Raw genomic sequence first — 16,279 nt, 5'->3', positions numbered from 1 at the left:
GAAGTGACTTAGCATAGCATAGCATTTAGTTCTATATGTGAAAGTGAAAGTCTTTCAGTCATGTCTGACTCTTTGCAACTCCATAGTCCATGGAATTATCCAGGCCAGAATACTGGAGTGGGTAGCCTTTCCCTTCTCCAGGGGATCTTCCCAACCCAGGGATCGAACCCAGGTCTCCCACAATGCAGGCGGATTCTTTACCAGCTAAGCTACAAGGGAAGTCCAGGAATACTGGAGTGGGTAGCCTATCCCTTCTCTAGGGAAACTTCCCAAGCCAGGAATTGAACCAGGGTCTTCTGCGTTGCAGGCAAATTCTTTACCTACTGAGCTAGGTGGGAAGCCTCTATAAATATATAAGTTTTAAATGATGTAGTGAAATATTTGCCCTTAATTCTATTCTGATCCTTAGAAAGATCATCTTCATCTAAGGATCAGATCTGTAGTCAGCTATATTCTTTCAGAGCAATGTCCTTCCAAAGTGTGGTCTGCAAAACATTTGTATTGGCCATCTGGAATGTTTAAGATGGGTGTTTCTACACCTCAGCCCCAGAGATTGTGATTAAACAGTTTGGATTGAGTGAGGTGGGGGTTGGATAGGTGAGAATACAGAATATATACTAATTTGAATACATGTGTTTTTAAAAGTTTTAGTTGGAGTAAAGAATTTTGTTAAAAGACATGAAGTGACTTATTTCATAACCTCCATCAAGTCAATTTTCCAAAGATGATAATTAACTTGATTTCTGTATGTTTGTATTTGCTATGCTTTTAAAAGTTTTAATACCTGTGAGTTATGCATTTATAGTTAATCCTTAAAGCTGGCTTATTAGATGATTAGCAAATCATCATGGTCCTTTGTATTTTCTCCCCAGGTTGAAAACTTGAAACAGCCCTTTCAATCTTGGTTCCGAATTCCCCGAAAAAAGAATACGAGGGATGGCCGGATGGGCCTCCTAGGAAATGCTTATCATGCGTTGCATAAGACCCCTAAAGGCCACAGGCCTACTGCTGGGCACCGGGTGGACAGGTACCACTGGGTCAACACACACTGATATGCAGCGGCTGGGCCCTCATGGGCGAGAGCTCAGTGGAGCCACTTTTATATTCTCTGAAATGAAAATGAGTCTAAGCTGGAGAGGCCCAGGAAACAGAAAAAATAACTGCATTAGGGACTAGGGTACATGATGGTGAATCCTCTCATGCAGATCGACTATGTTCTTAACTGTACTTTTAATTGTTTAATTTTACTTGAAATTTTATGTAACACTAATGAATGTCCCCTATAAGGTAATAGAATGAAGATACTGACCTGTCATAAGAGTCAATGAATTATCAAAAGTAACAGTTTAAATAAATGTGCTGTGTTTTTAATACCTTCCTAGTTGAGTCTGTTGCAAGAAAGTTTTTAAAAGTTCTTGTTTTTCATTAGCCATTAAAAAAAAAGTAGACCTTCATTTGGGGAAGAGTGATCCTCACAATATGTGAATAGTATTCTGGTTCTACTCTTTTATCTGCCATAACTCTTCTGTTTCATAAGGTCAATTAGAGCATCTTTGAAAATTACATTTTAAAATACGAAACTCCCTTTAAAACATTTGGTTTATTACTAAGCCTCTTAGTAGCCTTAGTTATGGCATTTTGTGAGTGCTATAAATGAGTGCTCTCATTATGAAGAATTCAAGTGAAGCAGGAAATACAAATACCAAGGAAATAAAAATCCCTCCCACCAACCAGAAATTACCATTGTTAACATTAAATGATGACCATCTTTCCAGTCATTCTTAATATACATATAAATGTAAGAATTGATATACAGACAATTTAACAAGAAAACTATACTACATGAGCTATTTGTTAGATATTTGGATTTAATTTTACTTGATCTTAGAAAAACAACGAAACCTAAAGTGAAACTGAAGCTGTTGAAATATTCATATGATTGTCTACCACAAAGTATTTTATTTTTTGAAAGATTTCTATTATGGTTTTAAAAAAAGAAACACCAGAAGGCCAGAATAGTCTTTAAAACTTCGAAAAAAAATATTGTATTGCTTATTTGTTGCTATGAAAGCTGCAGAAATTAGCATTCTTCATTTTTTCCTTGCCCCTTATTTTCCATGTCACTTTAAAAATTGAGGTATAATTGACATATAATATTAGTTTCATTTGTACAACATGATTTACTATTTATATATTGTGAAATGACTATCACAATAAGTCTAGTTAACTGTCAGCCTAAGTACTTTTTTTTTTTCTTGTAATGGGAACTTTTTTTACTCTTGGCAGCTTTCAAATATGACACTTTTTAATGTCAAGATTTAACCTTTATGTTCTCTCCTGGAATAATTATTCTCCACAGGTGTTTTTGCTTAGTTGTATATTTCAACTGATTCAATAAATGCTCATCAGTCTTTTCTATATGTGAAATCTCTTTTGATTCATCTTTGATTAACTGCATTTTATTGTTAAGCAACTTTTTCACAGGTGACTCATAGGTGTTCTATTTGGGGGGTTATTTATGCCTGAGGTTCTTTGTTCTTTTATACTTGAAGGACAACTTGTCTGAGTATTAAAATCTTAGGTCATGGACTTCCTTGATGGTACAGTGGATAGGAGTCTGCCTGCCAATGCATGGGGCATGGATTTGATCCCTGGTCCCGGAAGATCCCACATGCTGCAGACCAACTAAGTCTGTGCGCCACCATCACTGAGCCTGTGCTCTGGAGCCCGTGTGCTTCAGCTACTGAAGCCTGTGTGTCTAGAGTCTGTGCTCTGCAACAAAAGTCACCACAATGAGAAGCCCATGAAGTGCAAGCAAGAATAGCTCCCACTTGCCACAACTAAAGAAAGCCCACATGCAGCAATGAAGGCCCGGTGCAACCAAAATATAAATACATAATTAAAAAAAAATCTTAGGTCATGTTTTCGTTCCCTTGTAGCTTCATAGCCATCACTCCAATCTGATGATTGTGGCATTATACGCCGCCATGGAGAAACCTGAGAGCTGCCTGATTTCTGCAACTCCCCACCACTCACAGAAACATGTGCATTTATTTTTGTAGGTGGCTCCCCATTGCCTGATAGTCTGAAAAATTCTTTCTCTGTACTTGGAGTCTACGTCTCAGTCATTCATTCTGTATCGTTCTTTTCCTGAAGCATTGTGCCTCTTTCTGATCTGTAGATTTTAATTTTTCTAAAGCATTCTTTTGCAATACTATATTTGAATGCTTTCTTTGTCCATTTCGGGGATACCAACACTTTATGCTGGATCACTTGCTTTGTCATAACTGTTATTTGATTTCATATCTTTCCCTTTTAAACCATGATTTTTTAAACTTTCTTACTACTAATCTGATTCTCAGTCCTGTCTAGACTTTTTTGTTTCTATCTTATACATTCCATAATGTTATTTTGGATTTCATGTAACAATTTTTTCTGTAGGTTTTATTCACATGTAAAATTTGTTGGACTGAGAAGTGAAAGAAAACTGTGTAAAAGTTACTCTATTTAAAACATAATATGTAGCTGTGACAGAGAATGGGTTTCTAAGAACCTTTATACAGAGAATTTTACTAGCAAAGTGTCTCTTGAAATTCGTGAGGTTGTTTTGAAAGAACTTTGTAGTGAACAGAGATGGTAAATCTCTGTATTTACCATCACATGTATTGCTGCTCCTGTAGCTCTTGCCCATGATAGATGTGCTAATCAACCACAGTGTTCTAGTTTGGTTACAGAGGTTGTCTCACAGTTCTGTGTAACACAGTACCAGAGACAGCCACTGAATGCATTGTTCCAAGTCAGTCTTCAAGAAGGAATCAATCCCATCACTACTTTAGGACTTGACCCAGAATGAGCCATCTGTGATTTCCAGCCCTATAAAATTCTCTAGAGTTTCTCATGTGGCCCTGAAGCAAATGTATAGGGGAAAATAAAAGGAACATATATTTTTCTGTGATTAAAAGTAGTCCGTATAGTTCAAGTTCCCAAATAAGTGAATACATCTATTGGTATATCAGTATATAATAACCAGATTGGGTCTTTCTAATCTTCATTTTGAATTTCTCTGAATATGGACCTGGACAGTATATTAAAAAGCAGAGACATTACTTTGCCAACAAAGGTCTGTCTAGTCAAGGCTATGGTTTTTCCAGTAGTCATTTATGGATGTGAGAGTTGGACTATAAAGAAAGCTGAGTGCCGAAGAATTGATGCTTTTGAACTGTGGTGTTGGAGAAGACTCTTGAGAGTCCCTTGGATTGCAAGGAGATCCAACCAGTTCATCCTAAAGGAAATCAGTCCTGAATGTTCATTGGAAGGACTGATGTTGAAGCTGAAACTCCAATACTTTGGCCACCTGGTATGAAGAACTGACTCATTGGAAAAGACCCTGATGCTGGGAAAGATTGAAGGCGGGATGAGAAGGGGATGACAGAGATGGTTGGATGGCATCATCGACTCAGTGGACATGAGTTTGAGTAAACTCCAGGAGTTGGTGATGGACAGGGAGGCCTGGTGTGGTGCAGTTCATGGGGTCACAAAGAGTTGGACATGACTGAGCGACTGGACTGAACTGAGTATGTACTACATTTTTCTCTTAAAAAATTAAAATTCTTGAGAACTGTAGATTCACTTGCTGTTAGAGCCTGTGTGTCCTTTACCCCTTTCCATCAATGATACCATTTCATGAAACTGTACTATAACATCACAAGCAGATACTGACATTGATGTGGTCAAGATGCAGAACATTTCCATCACCACAACCATCACACCCACTTTCCTCCCACATTCATCCCTTATCCCCCGGCCGTCACTAGTCTATTCTTCCTTTCTATAATTTTGTCGTCTCAAAAATATTATAAATGGAATCATACTGTAACATTTTGGAACTGGCTGTTTTTCACTATGCTTAGTTCTCTGGAAATTCATCCAGATTGTTGTGTGTAGCAGTACTTCATTCCTTGTTATTGCTGAGTCATACTCCATGGTATGGATGTACTATAATTTGTATAACCATTTGCCTCTGAAGGATGACAACTGGGTTGTTTCTAGTTTTGAGGATTATGAATAAAGCTGCTGTAAACATTTGTGTACATAATGTGTAACCTAAATTTTTATTTCTCTTTTATAAATGTGTCAGAGTGCAATTACCGTTTATAGAGTGGCTGTACCATTTTATATTCATGCCAGCAATGCATGAGTGACCAGTTTTTCCACACATCTGTGCCAGTCTGTGGTATTGTCACTACACATATCAGAATGGCTTTAAAAAGGTATCTCATTGTAATTTTAATTTACATTTCCCTGATGGCTAGCGATGTTGAACAATTTTTTTCATGTGCTTATTTGCATCTGTATCTTCATTTTGGTGAAATGTCTGTGCATATTTTCTATTTTTAATTGGATTGTTGCTTTTTAAATTTTTAGTTATTGAGTTTGAGAGTTATTTATATTTCCTAGATGCTGTATATTCTAGATATTAACAGTATCTTTAGAATTTTTACATCTATACTATAAAGGATATTGGTCTGCAGTTTTTCTTTTTTGTGCTGTCTTCGGTTTTGGTATCAGGGTAATAATAATAATAATAATTATATATATATTTAAAAATGTAACAGAAATATATAATTACATGTATAGACACTATGTTGTTCAGTTGCTAAGTCATGTTCAACTCTTTGTGACCCCATGAACTTCAGCACACCAGGCTTCTCTGTCCTTCCTATTTCCTGGAGTTGGTTCAAATTCGTGTCCATCGGGTAGGTGATGCCATCCAACCATCTCCTCCTCTCCTGCCCTCTTCTCCTTTTGCCTTCAATCTTTCCCAGCATCAGGGTCTTTTCCAATGAGTCAGCTGTTTGCATCAGGTGGCCAAAGTATTGGAGCTTCAGCTTTATCATCAGTCCTTCCAATGAATAGTCAGGATTGATTTCCTTTAGGATTGACTGGTTTGATCTCCTTGCAGTCCAAAGGACTCTCAAGAGTCTTCTCCAACACCACAGTTCAAAAGCATCGATTCTTTGGCGCTCAGTCTTCTTTATGGTCCAACTCTCACATCCATACATGACTACTGGAAAAACCACGGCTTTGACTATATGGACCTTTGATGACAAAGTGATGTCTCGGCTTTTAATATGCTGTCTAGGTTTTTCAGAATGATTTCTGTTTGTTTAGAAGGCAAACCATTCAATATCACAGTAATCCAAGTCTATGCCCCAACCACTAATGCAGAAGAAACTGAAGTTGAATGGTCTGTGAAGACCTACAAGACTTAGAACTAAAATCAAAAAAGATTTCCTTTTCATCATAGGGGACTGGGATGCAAAAGTAGGAAGTCAAGAGATACCTGGAGTGACAGACAAGTTTGGCCTCGGAGTACAAAATGAAGCAGGGCAAAGGCTAACAGAGTTTTGCTAAGAGAATGCACTGGTCACAGCAAACACCCTCTTCCAAAAACACAAGAGAAGACTCTACACATGGACATCACCAGATGGTCAATACTGAAATCAGATTGATATATTCTTTGCAGCCAAAGATGGAGAAGCTCTATATAGTCAACAAAAACAAGACCAGGAGATGACTGTGGCTCAGATCATGAACTCTTTATTGCAAAATTTAGACTTAAATTGAAGAAAGTAGGGGAAACCACTAGACTATTCAGATATGACCTAAATCAAATCCCTTATGATTATATAGTGGAAGTGACAAATAGATTCAAGGGATTAGATCTGGCAGATTGCCTGAAGAACTATGGATGGAGGTTTGTAACACTGTACAGGAGGGGGGTGAACAAAACTATCTTCAAGAAGAAGACATGCAAAAAGGCAAAATGGGTGTCTGAAGAGGCCTTACAAATAGTGAGAAAAGAGAAGTGAAAGGCAAAGGAGAAAAGGAAAGGTATATCCATCTGAATGCAGAGTTCCAAAGAAAAGGAAGGAGAGATAAGAAAGTCTTCCTCAGTGATCAATGCAAAGAAATAGAGGAAAACAATAGAATGGGAAAGACTAGAGATCTCTTCAAGAAAATTAGAGATACCAAGGGAACATTTCATGCAAAGATGGGCACAATAAAGGACAGAAACGGTATGGACCTAACAGAAGCAGACGGTATTAAGAGGGGGCAAGAATACACAGAAGAACTATTCAGAAAAGATCTTAATGACCCAGATAACCACAATGGAGTGATCACTTACCTAGAGCCAGATACTTTGGAGTGCGAAGTCAAGCAGGCCTTAGCAAGCATCACTACAAACAAAGCTAGTGGAGGTGATGGAATTCCAGCTGAGCTATTTAAAATCCTAAAAGATGATGCTATTAAAGTGCTACACTCAATATGCTAGCAAATTTGGCAAACTCAGCAGTGGCCACAGGACTGGAAAAGGTCTGTTTTCATTCCAATCCCTAACAAGGGCAATGCCAAAAAATGTTCAAACTATCACACAATTGCACTCATCTCACACGCTAGCAAAGTAATGCTCAAAATTCTCCAAGCTAGGCTTCAAGAGGACATGAACCAAGAACTCCCAGATGTTCAACTGGATTTAGAAAAGGCTGAGGAACCACAGATCAAATTGCCAACATCTGTTGGATCATAGAAAAAGCAAGAAAATTCCAGAAAAATATGTACTTCAGCTTCATTGACTACAATAAAGCCTTTGACTGTGTGGATCACAACAAACTGGAAAATTCTTAAAGGGGAATACCAGACCACCATACCTGCCTTCTGAGAAATCTGTATGCAGGTCAAGAAGCAACAGTTAGAACAGGACATGGAACAATGGCTTGGTCTCTAAATTGGGAAAGGAGTAGGTCAAGGCTGTGTATTGGTCACCTTACTTATTTAACTTCTATGCAGAGTAGATCATGTGAAATGCCAGACTGGATGAAGCACAAGCTGGAATCAAGCTTGCTGAGAGAAATACCAATAACCTCTGATATGCAGATGACACCACCCTTATGGCAGAAAGTGAAGAGGAAGTAAGAGCCTCTTGATGAAAGTTAAAGAGGAGAGTAAAAAAGTTGGCTTAAAACTCAACATTCAAAAAATGAAGATCATGGTATCCAGTCCCATCACTTCAGGGCAAATAGATGGGGAAACAATGGAAACAGTGACAGACTTTATTTTCTTGGGCTTCAAAGTCACTGCAGATGGTGACTGCAGTCATGAAATTAAAAGATGCTTGCTCCTTGGGAGAAAAGCTATGACCAACCTGCTGCTACTGCTGCTGCTAAGTCGCTTCAGTCGTGTCTGACTCTGTGCGACCCCATAGATGGCAGCCTACCAGGCCCCACTGTCCCTGGGATTATCCAGGCAAGAACATTGGAGTGGGTTGCCATTTCCTCCTCCAATGCATGAAAGTGAAAAGTGAAAGTGAAGTTGCCCAGTTGTGTCCGACTGTTAGTGACCCCATGGACTGCAGCCTACCAGGCTCCTTCATCCATGGGATTTTCCAGGCAACAGTACTGGAGTGGGGTGCCATTGCCTTCTCCAATGACAAACCTAGACAGCACATTAAAAAGCAGAGACTTTACTTTAGTGACAAAGGTCCATCTAGTCAAAGCTATTGTTTTTCCAGTAGTCACGTATGGGTGTGAGATTTGGACCATAAAGAAAGCTGAGTGCTAAAGAATTGATGCTTTTGAACTATGGTGTTAGAGAAGACTCTTGAGAGTCCCATGGACAGCAAGGAGATCAAACCAGTCAATCCTAAAGGAAAACAGCCCTGAATATTCATTGGAAGGACTGATGATGAAGCTAAAGCTTCAATATTTTGGTCAACTGATGCAAAGAATGGACGTGAGTTTGAGCAAGTCCTGGGAGTTGGTGATTGATAGGGAAGCCTGGTGTGGTACAGTCCATGGGGTCACAAAGAGTCGGACATGACTGAGTGACTGAACTGAACTGAACTGACTCTGCATATAAGTTAAATAAGCAGGGTGATGATATACAGCCTTGATCTACTCCTTTCCCAATTTGGAATTAGTCCAACAGGACATTTTTCCATGTCCTGTTCTAACTGTTGCTTCTTGACCTGCATATAGGTTTCACAGGAAGTAGGTAAGCTGGTCTGGTATTCCCATCTCTTTAAGAATTTTTCAGTTTGTTGTGATCCACACAGTCAAAGGCTTTAGCGTAGTTAATGAAGCAGATGTGTTTCTGGAATTTTCTTGCTTTTTCTACGATCTAGCAGATGTCAGCAATTTGATCTGTGGTTCCTCTGCCTTTTCTAAATCCAGCTTGAACATCTGGGAGTTCTCGGTTCACGTACTCTTGAAGCCTAGCTTGGAGAATTTTGAGCATTACTTTGCTAGTGTGAGATGAGTGCAGTTGTGTGGTAGTTTGAGCATTCTTTGGCATTGCCCTTGTTAGGGATTGGAATGAAAACAGACTTTTTCCAGTCCTGTGGCCACTGCTGAGTTTTCCAAATTTGCTGGCATATTGAGTGCAGCACTTTACTAGCTTCATCTTTTAGGATTTGAAATAGCTCAGCTTGAATTCCATCACCTCTGCTAGCTTTGTTCATATTGATGTTTCCTAAGTCTCACTTGACTTCATACTCCAAGATGTCTGGCTCTAGGTAAGTGATCACTCCATTGTGGTTATCTGGGTCATTATGATCTTTTTTGTATGGTTCTTCTGTGTATTCTTGCCACGTCTTCTTAATATCTTGGCTTCCTTGGTAGCTTAGCTAGTAAAGAGTCCTCCTGCAATGCAGGAGACCCTGGTTCAATTCCTGGGTCAGGAGGATCCCCTGGAGAAGGGATAGGCTACCCACTCCAGTATTCTTGGGCATCCCTGGTGACTCAGTCAGTAAAGAATCTGCCTGCAATGTGGGAAACCTGGGTTCAATCCCTGGGTTGGGAATATCCCCTGGAGGAGGGCATGGCAACCACACTCCAGTAGTATGGGGCTTTTCTGGTGGCTCAGAAGGTAGGGAATCCACCTGCAATGCTGGAGACCTGGCTTTGATCCCTGTGTTGGGAAGATCCTGTGGAGGAGGACATGGCAACCCACTCCAGTACTGTTGCCTGGAGAATCCCCATGGACAGAGGAGCCTGGAGGGCTACAGTCCATGGGGTCCCAAAGAGTGAGACATGACTGAATGACTGTTTACATTATTGTAATTATAAGTAGTTCTTCAGTCTGCTGTTTAATTTTTGTTTTCTGTTTTCATTTGTCTTCTCGCTTTCTTTTTTCATTTGTTGCTTTAGGTATTGCATTTATAAGCATATAACTTGTCATAGTCTATCATTGTTATTTTATCAACTCAAATGAAGTACAGAAATCTGAACCCCCTTCATTTCATTATCCTGTTGTCAAATATAATTTTAGAAAACTTAAAGGAGAAGGAAAGAAAGATTGCTTTTACCCTTATTTTTGCTTACTGTGTTTTCTTCCTGCTGTTCCAACATCTTTTCTTTTGTTTCCTTTATTTTTAGAGAATTTCCTTTAGCTTTTCTTTTAAGGTGGTTTGGGTTAGTTTTTCTTTATCTGTGAATGTATTGATTTTTTCTCTTCTTTCCTAAAGAATATGTTCACCAAGTATAGAACTCTGGGTTGATAGTTCTTTTATTTCAGTGCTAGAAAAAGGTGCCACTTCTTTCTGGCTTTTATGGTTTTAATGAGAAGTCTAATGTCATATAATTTTTTTTTCCCTCTATAGGTAAGGTATTATTTTTCTCTGGCTGCTTTCAAAAGTCTTTCTCTGCTTTTAATTTTCAGAAGTCTAATTATGGTGCATCTTGGTATGGATGTCTTTGGATTTATCTTGTTTGGAATTCACTCAGCTGTTTGGATCTGTAGATTTCTATCTCTTTCCAGATTTGAGGAGTTTTAGCCATTATTTCTTTGAATACTTTTATAGTTTGTCTTCTTTCTCTTCTCCTTGTGAGACTTTGATGACTTGAATGCTAGATTATTTGTTATGGTCCCTGAGGCACTGATGAATTCATTTGTTCAGGTTTTTTCTCTCTGTTGTTCACATTTGGTCATTTCTATTATTCTGTCTAAAAATTCACATTTTTTCCTCTATCCCTTTCACTTTACTGTTGAGCCTATCCATTGAGGTTTTCATTGGCTTTTATTTTTCAGTTCTAAAATTTTCATTTGATTCCTCTCCATCTTCTATTTCTTTTGCTAACTTTATAGTTCGTTGCTGAGACTTCCATTTTTTTTTCGTTTGTTTCAAGAATGTTCATAATTGCTTGTTAAAGAATTTTATGATGGCTCCTTTAAACTCTTTGAAATATAATGCTAATATTTTGCCCTTTTGGTCTTGGCATATGTTGTCTTTTTTTCACTCAGTTTTATATCTTTCTGGTTCTCTGATTGAAACCTGTACATTTTTGATATTATAAGGTTTGAGAGCCTATTTAAGCTTGGTTTTACCTGATTTCCTTTGACACCATTCCACCCACTGTGGGGGATGGGTAGAAGATGATGCCTTGTTCCTGCCTGATTAGAGAGACAGAGATCCAGGTTCCCCATTTTGTCTCCACTGATACGCAGGGAAGGGGTTTCTCATAAATTCCAGCTCCTCATGAGGTGTCCTTTAATACTTAAATGAGGGTGATCCCATTAATAATGTGCAATGGTAAAAGTCTTGAGTCTCCAGTCCTCCAGTTGGCCTCCACCCATGCTACTCCAGCAGGGAGGTGGTGCCATATGTTGGTAGATGTAGATTCTCCATGTGGTCACCACTGATAACATAGGGTATAGAGGGGCTTGTTACTGCCTTGAGGGGATGAAAAAACCTCCTAGTTATCTGCTTTGTCTTCTCTGGCACTATCCCAGAAGGAGACTGGGGTACTTCATTACAGCCTAGCAAGAGTGGAAGTCTGGACTCCCCACTCAACTTTTGCTGGCATGGGTGGAGTCAGTTTTTTTCTGATATTTAACTGGAGTAAAGCAGTTACTGTCTCAAAGTTTTCTGTCTTGCTAAGCTGTCCCTTCCGTAGTCTTTTGGCTGGAGAGAGCAGGTTTTTGGGGGGCTTTTTGGTCTGTGCTTATTGGTATTTATGGGTTGCTGATTTCTTTATTTACAAGTCTGGAATATTAAGGGAAAAGGGAATCTGTGAAGTTCACCACCATATCCTACCCTGAGTTATGAAGTCCCTAGCTGGTCTATTTTCTTCTCTACACATTTCAGAATCCGCTTGTTTGTTTTAATAAATAATGTCCAGAGGCTTTAGTTGTTCTTGGTGGGAGGAGTAGGGAAAAGTTTATCTGTTTCATCCTTCTGGAAACAGAAGTCTGTACCACTTTTGAAATAAAAATGGTTTTAAAAAGAATTATTTTAAGCATTGTATTTTTTGGGGAAATATTCTTTTCGTTGGTAGTTGGTAAAATATGGCTTCTCTGTCTACTGAGGTTTTCTTATTCTTTCTCATCAGTGGGCTGTGCGTGTCTACTAATTCCTTAAAGATAATTAGAGTCTCAAAACTTCAAAAATGTACTATTGATTTGATTCAGCAATAAACGCATAATGCAGCAGGAAGGAGAACATGATCCCTGCCTTATAATCTGTGGCATTTCCATTAAAAAGCATGTGCTTAGTAAAACCCCCAGCTGTTAGTATACTAATAGAATCAAATGGAGGACCCAAGAAGTCAGCCAGGAAGCTAATAGAATCATGTTTTAGTAGGTGCTTTGTTCAGCAAAGAATGAAGAACATAGGAAAAAGATCTTTAATTTCTTCACGACTTTTTTCCTTGCCACCTCTCTGAAGACTTGGACTTTTAACCTAACTATTCTAAATAGTCTTATATGTCTGACTTAATTAATGTTTACTGTGTTTTCTGGGAAATACATTTCATAATTTATGTGAGTAGATGACGTTCTTGACACATACTGAATATTTATCATATCAAAATAAGATTTACCTTCTCAAAGTATTGGGGAAGTCTTTAATTTTATGCAGTTACTATGCAATGATTTGGGGAGTATGCTTTACATAAGAATTCCCAGTTCATGAAAGAGACAGGAAAGTTGCCACATAGTCCATTATTAAGGGTGACTATCATTTTATCGCTATCTGATCTATGAAGGGAGCACGGAATTTTAATTGAGATCGTAACTAATGAAACAGTTTTAAAGGCTGACAAATTTTGTACTTACTTTGCCTGATGGTTAATCTAATGATTTAAACAAAATCATTTAGGAAGCCTAAGTGACCAGTCTCTAGCAACCAATAATGAGAACTCAATGATAGTGTAAGGTGGAAGAAATGGAGAAGCTACATACAGTGAGTTGATTCTGAGCAGATGTTCCTTATGGCTTGATTTAGAACTTAATTATAAATTTTCTTGTCATGTTGTCTGTGATTTGATTTTTCTCTAAAGTAATTTACTATTAGTGTTTTGATTGGTTAGATTTAGAGCTAAATCCTTAGCCATATCTGAACATGTTGTAATTAGGACAAAGACCTGTAGGACTAAAAATATTGACTATAAGATAGTCACTGAATTAAATAATCCACCCATATAATGCTTGTTTAAATTAGACTCTTAATTCTGCACTTGTCTGCCTTCCTTACATTGCTTCAGAGACTCAGTAACAGTTTAGATATTAAAAAAAAAAAACCCTTTTGCTACTCATCTTGAAATACAATGAGAAATTTATCCATGTGAGAAACAGCTTGAATTGCAGACATCAGATTTGTAATCTGAGGTTTGGAGTCTGTATAAAAATTTTTTTGGCTTCCATTGAATTCGTCATGGTTGTATATCTCCTAATTAGTATTCAAATCTACCCTGAAGCTTCCGTTTTGGATAACTGCTTATCTCTTTGAAATTTTCCAGTCAGGGCCTCCAAAGTGAATTTTGCACATGCCACAAAGGCTATATTTTATGTATTCTCAGTACATATCACCAAATGTTTTCCAAATACATCCATCTCCTTTTGTGTGACTTGGTAACAAACAATTTTAAGTAAGTTAGTCAGCCTGAAAATTGATGATATATACAAATTTTACATTTTATAAAGAGGTTTAGCCTATATCTTTAAGTGAATATAATAATAATATACATGATTTAATCTTTTAGTCATAGTGAAAATAGCATGTTTTTCTTCTGTGTCAAGAACTAGCCCATTATGTTATATATGTACCCCAAATTATAATATATATTTACGTGATTTTTACATTCATGTTCTCTTAACAACTTCATTGGATGGCATACTGACATATTTAACAACTTTTAATATGCAGACTTTTATTTTTTATTTTTCTAGATATAAAAACAAAACAGTAAAAGAAACATGTAGTTATTTCTATAAAAAAGCAGTCTACAGAATGAGGAAAAATAGTTGCAAAATAAAAAATTCCTGCAAATCAATTAAAAAGAGTTGATCCAATGACAAATCAGCAAAAGACTTGAATAGGCATCTCTAGAGAGAGGATTTTCAAATGCTGCATAAATACATGAAAGATGCTCAATTCCACTGGCCATTAGGAAAATGCAAATTAAAAACACACACCCAGGAGAATGGATAAAGTAAAAAAGACGGGAAATGCTAGTTCTTATAAGGATGGAGAGCAGTCCGAACTTTGATCCACGGCTGGTGGCCATGTGTGATCACTTCGGAACTCCGGTTGATAGTAGGTACTAGCGTTGAGCATCTCCATATCCTCAGATGCAGGGCTTGTCCTAAGTTAATACCTGACCAGGTAGAGTCATCAAAAGGTGCACAGAACTATTTACATAACCCCAAGCTGGAAAATACCCACCTGTAGATCACTATATGGTGAATAAATTAAGATATGTCTGTACCACAGAATACTTTACAACAAAAATGTTGCAAAGTATATAGCAAAGTATGGTCTCAGTGCTGTAGGTCACCCGAACATCTCACCTTATCTTCATCTGCAAGCTGATCTCTTGTTTCTTTTGGGAGTTTTTGCTCTGCAGCAAGGATGCTTTTTAGGAAGTGTTCCATGTGGGTAAAAAGGAGAAGATCTTTGTTTTTCTTAATATACTGTAGAGAGTATGAAAGATGAATTATAATAAACTTAAGATCTTTGCTCTCATTTATTCTAAGCACTCTTGAATCTTCTCGCCAGTACCTCAGAGTACTATATACAGTTCTGCTTTCTTAAAATAAAATGAGATCTCTTCATAAATGGTGGTTGGCAGAGTACTAATTAATACAAGCTCCACAACTATCTCTGTCTTGGAAAAGAGGCTTTTAATACTTCTAAGCTTCAGATTTCTCATCTGTAAGTTAAGAATAAAAGTAACATCTACCCTATAAGAGCATGCTGCTAAGTTGCTTCAGTAGTGTCCGACTCTGTGCGACCCCATAGATGGCAGCCCACCAGGCTCCCCCGTCCCTGGGTTCTCCAGGCAAGAACACCGGAGTGGGTTGCCATTTCCTTCTCCAATGCATGAAAGTGAAAGTGAAGTCGCATGGGGAAGGTTAAATGAGATAATGTATGTAAAACTCTCAACAGAACACCTGACACATGGCAAATGTGTAATGTTTGCTAGTATCTGCCTCCTAGATTGAAAAGTTTTGTGACATAGCATCAGTGTCCACATAAATCTATTCATTAGCACAGTAAACATATTAAAAGCCTGCTCTGAGGCTGGGATGTGGGTTATATCAGATAAAGCAAACAACTCTGCCCTCATGGAGCTTATATTCTAGCAGGGGAAAAATGGAATAAGCAAATGTAAGTAAATCCTGAGGGGCTTGCCAGGTGGTGCAGTGGTAAAGAATATGCCTCCCAATGTAGGAGACAAAGGAGACATGGGTTCAGTCCCTGGGTTGGGAAGATCCCCTGGAGGAGGAAATGGCAACCTACTCTAGTATTCCTGCCTGGAGAATCCCATGGACAGAGGAGCCTGGCGGACTGCAGTTCGTGGGGTTGCAAAGAGTTGGACATGACTGAGCGACTGAGCACACGTGCAGGCAAAAGTAAATTCTGTACTATGTTAGGACATGATATAGGATAAAGAAAAGTAGAGCAAAGAGAGGCTGATGAACAAGGTAAAGAGGGTGGCAGAGTAAGACAGGCTTGTCAGGATAGTCACTGAGGTGACATTTGAACAAAGACATGAAGAAGACAAGGGAGTCAGGCATAGACCAGCGTTTCTTAAACTCAGTGCTACTGACATTTGGGGATGGATGACTTTTTGTTGTGGGGCTGTCCTATCCACTGTAGGCTGTTTAGGGGCATCCGTGGCCTCTGGCCACTAGTTAATAGTCAGTAGCACCAGCTCCTCTGAGTCAGACCATCAAAAGTGTCTTCAGAGGTTGCCAAATGTCCTGTCAGGAATAAAAT

General features: G+C 38.4%; 1 protein-coding gene across 2 annotated transcripts in view; it reads left to right on the top strand.

The window, feature by feature from the left end:
- Nucleotides 1–1,378, top strand: part of BTG4 (BTG anti-proliferation factor 4) — a 34,672-nt gene extending 33,294 nt beyond the window's left edge. For both annotated transcript variants that reach the window (XM_024975740.2, XM_059875083.1), the window contains exon 6: nt 873–1,378. In XM_024975740.2, the coding sequence (XP_024831508.1) occupies nt 873–1,052 (180 nt within the window). In that variant the 3' untranslated portion in view covers nt 1,053–1,378. The remainder of the gene's footprint in view (nt 1–872) is intronic.
- Nucleotides 1,379–16,279: the final 14,901 nt, after the last annotated feature.

The sequence above is a fragment of the Bos taurus genome, chromosome 15 (assembly GCF_002263795.3).
Source record: "Bos taurus isolate L1 Dominette 01449 registration number 42190680 breed Hereford chromosome 15, ARS-UCD2.0, whole genome shotgun sequence".
In the NCBI taxonomy this organism is placed as follows: Eukaryota; Metazoa; Chordata; class Mammalia; order Artiodactyla; family Bovidae; genus Bos; species Bos taurus.
This window is presented reverse-complemented; position numbering and strand designations above follow the sequence as displayed.